The 7342-nt window shown below is 31.8% G+C and overlaps 1 protein-coding gene across 1 annotated transcript; it reads left to right on the top strand.

The window, feature by feature from the left end:
* Positions 1-983: 983 nt before the first annotated feature.
* LOC132162230 (uncharacterized) lies at positions 984-1479 on the top strand. The gene is made up of 2 exons (XM_059572492.2): positions 984-1260; positions 1340-1479. Exons 1-2 carry the CDS (start codon positions 1092-1094, stop codon positions 1477-1479), a joined length of 309 nt encoding a protein of 102 aa, XP_059428475.2. The 5' UTR covers positions 984-1091.
* Positions 1480-7342: the final 5863 nt, after the last annotated feature.

The raw sequence follows: 7342 nt of genomic DNA, 5'->3' as shown, positions 1-7342 counted from the left end.
AGTATTCATGTTTCTTTTCATACGATAGTTGAATAGAGATGTCCAAATCTGATTGTCAATCTCTACAAAGTATTTGCAATTTTAATAATAAATGCCTTAATTTGCATCTTGAATTGTTTTATAAAACATTTTAGTTATATACCGTTAAAAATATTATTTAAATAATTAAACTTATCACTTTATATTCGTTTAAATTTTTGAGATAAATGATAATTGAATATGATATCAGTTAATGTTTGGAATTCGAATTTTGACTTTGCAGTTTCATGTGTTGAACATCACTTTCGAAGCGGAGCTTGAGCATACAACTGAAAATTTTCTCAAAAAATAATGTGTCACAATCCCGTGTAATTTATTATTTTAGAAAATGTGTTATCTTATTTCTTTAAGAAAGCTAGATAGAGATTTTCAATAATTTTATTATTGAAATTGCTGTCAATTTAAGTAGTAAATGTGAGTGAGCTTTTATGAGACTGACTACCCACCTACTCCATTTAATATCCCAATAAGCAACTAGGCTCCCCTCTAACCCTTCCCAATGGAATCTCTCCCTTTGACCATAAAAGTTCCACCAGCCCCATGTTTAGAGAGAGAGAGAGAGAGAACCTACAATTTATTATTATTTTTATTTTTTCTGAACAATATAAATTAAGGGCCTCAATTTATTTGAGAGTACATAAACATTAATGCTGAATTCCTTGTAGGGTGGGTGTTTGATGGCAGGAGCAACCATATGTTCCCTTGATAAAGATAGTGAGAATAATTAATTAACCGCTACAAATTAACGATAATAATAGTTTTTTTTTTTTTAAAAAAAAAAAAAAAGGTTGAGCCGTCTTTTTTATTTATCTGATCATTTTTCAAAAACCCATCAAAATTTTGAAGAAACTGGAAATTTGAAGGTTGTTTTCGTAGAGATAATATTTAAGCTTTCTCAACATATTTAGTCAATGCCATGTGGGGTTGATGGTATTCAACAGAACCTTCCTTCCTTCCTTGTATTTTCAACACAATATATTTACACCATTTCCATCTTCCTCTGCTTGTTTTTCTTCTTCTTTCCATGGATATCTGATCCAACGAAGCCAGAAATGGGGGGCTCTGTGGGAGTCGGATTCATTGCAGTTTTTGCCGTCTCGGGAAGCGTAGTTCTACTTGTTCATCAAGCCCATAAGCGTCTCCTCTCCGATTTCATGAAGAAAGTTGAATCTGAATTGGGTACCACCACCTTCTACGCCCACGCCAAGAACAAATTGAACGGTATGTTTTTTTTTTTTTTTACTTCGTTTTAATTATAACTTCGTAGAATTTGATGTACTTATTTGTTTTCTTATTATAGGTTCTGGGAAATGTCAAGCCAAAAAGAAGGTCCGATTTGCAGATGATGTCAAAGAGCCATCGTCAAACAACAAAGAATATCGCCAGAAACACGTGCTGAAGCACGCCATGCCATCCAACAGGCAAGCTCTATATACCTAAAGAGCAAACTGTAGTTAAAAAAAAAAAAAAAAAAAAACCTTTTTAGTTTTTACATTTTTTTTTTGTTTCTGTTGGGGGGGTGTTTTTTTTGGTTTTTGTTTTTTTATTTTTCTTGTTGTAATAATTAGGTGTTGTTTAGATGTACAAAGGTGGTTGTGTTTTGTTTATATTTTGGGAATTATTATGTGAAAACACAGGGTAGGAGTTGTAGGGGTTTGACGATTAAGGGGAATTGTCCTTTTTTTTTTTTTTTTTTTTTTTAATTGAAAAGGTTGGAGTGGGGAGGCCAATTGTAACTATTTTACTTGGGTATGACAATAGTAGCACAAACGCGCGGAACCTCTCTCAGGAGGGGCCTAGATGGTGGGAACCGCATGCATTGCTTCAAGGCCAATTGAGCCATAGCTTAACACCCGCCCCACCAAGGCATCAATGAGATTCAAAGTGGCTAATACTAATAGGCTAAGAGATTCTCATTGCGGAAGTTAAACCCAAGTCCTAGTGTATGCCCAACCTCATGAAATTTTTCCTAAAACCATTGAACTACCACTCTTGAGGGTGGGAAATTAAATGTTTATTAGCCACTTTAGTTGACCAAAATTTTGAGAATGATTCCCTGGAAAATGGAGTGGCATAGATGTAGGATTCTTCACGACTCTATGTAGAACCCATTTGTTCTATTATATCTTGGGTTTGTGTAATTTTCCACTCGAATTGGTGGAGCCTATAAAAACCCTCTTCCAATTGTATGTCCAATAAAATTGCAAACAATCTGGACATATTATTGTTGGGGAACATATGTGACATGGTTCAATTAATTTGTTATATATAAAATTTTTAGGAAAACACTTACTCCTGAATTATTACCCATTTTGCAATGTCATTTTTAAAGTTCAAAACATCTCAATTTAATATATGAAAAAATTACTGTTTACCTTCCCAAAGTTGACAGCTTTTTTTCAATTAGAACATCAAAATTTCAATTTTTGCAATCCACTCCTACAAAGTTCCAATTTTTTTTCAATTAGACCAATATTATCCTAAAATTTCCATATTGCCCCTGATTTTTATTTTTATTTTATTTTATTTTTTATGAAAAAAAAAAACAAATTTGGGAGTGCAAAAATGGTCAGATGGCCTTGAATTTTTTTTATAAAAAATAAAAAAATAAAAATTATGGGCAATATGGAAAGTTTTGGATACAATTGGTCAAATTGCTAAAAAATGAAACTTTGGGGGGGTGGATTGCAAAAATTGAAACTTTAGTGTTCGAATTGAAAAACACTGTTAACTTTGGGAGGTAAACTGTAATTTTCCCTTCAACATCCCTAATCTGTTAAGATTTTCCATTAAATCCTAACAAAATTCCCAAATACCTCTCCTCCCCCACCCCTTCTTTTATTTTTAGTAAAAATATATAATATATTTTTTTTTGCAAATATTGAGGCATGGTTATTTTTGTAAATACCGTTAAATTCGAACCAACACTTTACACTGTGCAATTTTTTTTTTTTTAGCAAAACAAATGGGAGTATTTTGGAAATTTTAACACCCCACAATTAGGAGTTAACGAAAAATCCTAACAGATGGAATTGAAAACAGTTAAAAGATGTATACATTAAATTGAGAAAAATTGAACTATATGGGAGACATTGCAAAAGTAATGACAATTCATGAGAGGTAAGTGAAATTTCCTCTATTTTTTTTGTTTTTTCTTCATTAGACTTGAAAAAATTTATTTCCACTCTAAAAGTTATATTTCTTATTTTAATTTTATAACACCCCGCTTTAAAATCATATATTAAAATTTGAGACCGGGAGTAATGTCGACAAACCCGACGAAATCACATGGTAACTAAAGGGGAATGATTATGTAATGCCCCACATAATTAACACCGATATTCTAATAAAAATAAAATAGGACAACGACAGTTAGCTTATTATATGATCTCTTGCACGTTTTAATATTAGAATATTCACTAATAAATGAAATGTCTTTTAAAAAAATAAATTAAAAACATGATTTCTTTTATTTTTATTAATTTAAAAACATGTGACATTCAAACATTCAAAGTTGGATTCGAACAATTGTTTCTTGAGAACGTTCAAAGTTGGATATGAACGATCCTTACCTCGAAACAATTAAAGATGATTCGACCAATTGTCCTAGGATGTTTGGAGTTTCCAAAATTCCAACGAACGTTCAAATTGCCCAAACAACTTTTTTTTAAAATGACTCATTTCAGAAAACCCTGGCCGCATGGTTTATCCTATTTAAAGGATAAGGATGCGGTCTAGACCCAATTTTGCCACATTTGGACACCCTAGACCTAGTCATTGGAATTATGTCCATCTCACCTCAAAATAAACAACATTTTTTTGTGACATAATATCGAGGATAACACATAATATCTTTTGTGAAAAATCCATGCATAATCAAAGAAAGTTACAAACTAATACTTACAGCTTATTTTATAACCAATTATGTTATAGTTTACTTACTAGGTCGTTGACTTAATTACTTTTCTATTTGTGTAACATCTTGATGTTTTTAAAGTTTAGTTGGTTGCCAAGCTATAGAGTGGACAATTCGCCGGGAGGAAGATGTCGAGCAAATGGCATTGTCAAGTTTGCTTGGGTAGATGTTAGTTGTTAACGTTATAATAATGTATGTTGGGAAGCTTATAATCTATGCTGATATACACAATGCTTTTAAAGATGTTTTAGTTTGTCTCATATCATTTATTTTCGCTTTCCGCTAAGTATACTCTCTTAATTAGTATTGTGTAGTAATTTCAACTAATTACTAGTTAATTAGTTTAAAAGCACTATGACTAACACTCCATGTAAAGTAAATTGGCACTATGACTAACACTCCATGTTAAGTAAATTTAATTATTTAATTTTGAAACGTTACAAATTATGATAATGATTATGAAATCAATTATGGTGCGAAGATTAAGGTAGGATTTAAGGACATGAAAACATTGAAAGCACTCTCTTAAGAGGAAAAAAAACACTGAATTTCGAATCCTAAGATGATCCTCAAATGTCTCGAAAAAAAGCTTTTTGAAATAGGGTCGCACACATAATTTCGATACCATTTTACTAAATATTGCACACTATGGTCAAAGCTGACAAAAAGTCTAAGATCGATCCATATATGGTCTGACCACTTTACTAAATATTGCACACTATGGTCAAAGCTGCCAAAAAGTCTAAAGATCGATCCATATATGAAGACCAAAAGCATACTGCTGACTTTGGCAAGAATGAGATATGTACAGACGCATGCATCAATTTAGGGCCTTCGTAGGGCATGATGTCTTCTCTTGTAGCTTGACCAACAATTTTTGGCTTGACCCTTATAGTGCATAAACATAAATTAAATACTATCCTTGCTTGGCAATGGAATTTCTTTTGCACAACAATATAATTATAGAGATGGTAGATATTGTAATACTCTGGTCTCATATTGAGAAGATGAGAAGAAGCTCACATAGAGTGGGTGGTTTATAAAGATAGTCATAGGTGTTAAGTTTCATATTGCCTAGTTATTAGGTGAAACTGAGTTTTATAATGAATTCTAGAGAAGCTCCAAATTAATTATTCCTTTTGAAGCAATAGCGCATATATGGCTAGATCTTTTTCCTAGTCGTTCCAAATGGTATTAGAGCCACCTAGTAACGCTAGGTCATGTGGTAATCACAAATGGTATCAGAACCACCTAATAACGTCATGTCATGTGATACTAGAGCATTGAATGATGTGGCCCCGAAGAGAACGTTAGAAATTTAAGAGGAAAAATTTGTAACACCCTGGTCCCATATTGAGAAGATGAGAAGAAGCTCACATAGAGTGAGTGGTTTATAAAGATAATCATGGGTGCTAAGTCTCACATTGCCTAGTTACTATGTGAAACTGGGCTTTATAGTGAATTCTAGGGAAGCTCCAAATTGACTAGTCTTTTTTGGGTAACAGCACAGATGTGGCTAGCGTTTTTTCTTGGATCGTTACAGCTATCATTATGTTGTTCATCTTCGGTCCATCCCTTCCATCCCTTTTGCAATTCTCAAAAAATGAAGTTATAGAAATGACTTGTATAAAAACATTTAGGCCTCGTTTGGTTCGCGGAATGTCTAGTCCATTGGAAAAGAATTAGCTACTACTGGGAATAGAAGAGTGTGGAATAGATTAGCTATTCCTATTCCTTTGTTTGGTTGTAACACTGGAATAGACTAGCTAATCATATTCATTTGTTTGGTACAATGCAATATGTTGGTGAATGGAATCATATTGTGATCAAATTTCCTAAAATACCCTTATAATACAAATACAATTTATATTATTAAGGACTTTCATTCTTTTTTTTTTTTTTCTTTTTTTTTTGCAATTATGCTACAAAATTATTTATATAAAAAAAAATATATAGTTGAAGAAAACAGAATCAAACTCAATCTTGAAATTAAAAAAAAAAAAAAAAAAAAAATAGTTGGAGAATGTACAGAGAATCAAAAGAAATAAAAAAATAGATTATATATTTGTATTTTATAAAAACCTTGCAATTCTATTTCTCCGTAAAAGAAAAAAAAAAAAAACTGAGAAAAAGAGATACGGAGAAACAGAATAATAATAATAATAAAAAAGGTACATAAATAAAAAAAAACAGAGAAACAAAGAGAAGAAAATTAAAGAGAAACGGTACAAAGAATCAAAAGAAATCAAAAAATAGAATTTAAAAAAAAAAAAAACTGAGAAACGGTACAAAGAAGGGAGACAGCATAGAGAAAAAAAAAAATTGTCAGCACTTGTAGAAAAACTATACCAGAAAAATTAGAGAGAAAATAGAAAGAGAAAGAGAAAAAGAGAAAGAACGAAATATAGAGAAAGAAAAGAGAAACGGATATATATATATATATATATATATATATATATATATATATATATAGAGAGAGAGAGAGAGAGAGAGAGAGAGAAATATAGAAGAATCAGAGAGAGATAACGAAATTTAATCTCACAAGTAGGGTTCTTTGTGGCAATTTACATATTAATTTAATCTCATAGAAAATGATTAGCTAAGCCACTCATTTTTGAGTGGCTTAGCTAACCCTGTATGTATGAGATTAGTAGTCACATAGGAATAGACTATTCTCAAGAATAGAGTGTTACCAAACAAAGGATTAGCTATACTTAGTGTTAGCTAGTCCAATCCAATGGTCTATTCTGCAAACCAAACGGAGCCTTAAGGTTAGCCTTTCACTCTTCATCAGTGATCCCCTTTAAAATGGTTTGCATTTCGTAGCCTATGAAAAAAAAAAAAAAAAACAAGAAAAATATGTATTTGATATCAAATTAATAAATTTGTTATGGACATGTTTTTGCAAGCCTCCTCTCCTATTTGTGCCAATCTTCTTGCCATTGGCAAAAAAAAACTCTTGGTAATCATCTGACATCCTTAATCCTTCATTTTAAAGGTAGTTATGAGCTTGATTTTCAGTGCTAGCATATCTAATATAGACTGTGGTTAATGAAGAAAGCAACCGATTATCATAATTCTCTTTGCTCCTTGCACTTCTTCCTCACTTGACTTCTACAAACTTACTGTTAAACTATCAGTTATCCCAAAGGCTTAAGCTTTCGGGATAACTGATAGTTTAACATGGTATTAGAGCCAAAAGTCCTGGGATCGAACCTTGACTCCATCAATTCACCCCCCCATTTAAATTAAATATTCTTCATGTTGGACCTCACTCATTAAAAGAGAGTTTGAGCCCATATGTGAGGAAGAGTGTTAAACTAATGATTAAGTGACTAAATTTACCTCTTCCTCTAAGTTTAAGCTTTTAGGATAACTGGTAATTTA

This window comes from Corylus avellana, chromosome 10, assembly GCF_965113065.1.
Source record: "Corylus avellana chromosome 10, dhCorAvel1.hap1.2, whole genome shotgun sequence".
NCBI lineage: Eukaryota > Viridiplantae > Streptophyta > Magnoliopsida > Fagales > Betulaceae > Corylus > Corylus avellana.
This window is presented reverse-complemented; position numbering and strand designations above follow the sequence as displayed.

What these genes read in the sequence shown, in the direction of transcription:
- LOC132162230 (XM_059572492.2), top strand. Translation starts at nt 1,092, where the DNA reads ATGGGGGGCTCTGTGGGAGTCGGATTCATTGCAGTTTTTGCCGTCTCG. An exon ending in CGCCAAGAACAAATTGAACG is followed by an intron (nt 1,261 to 1,339) that starts GTATGTTTTTTT and finishes TTCTTATTATAG; the next exon opens with GTTCTGGGAAATGTCAAGCC.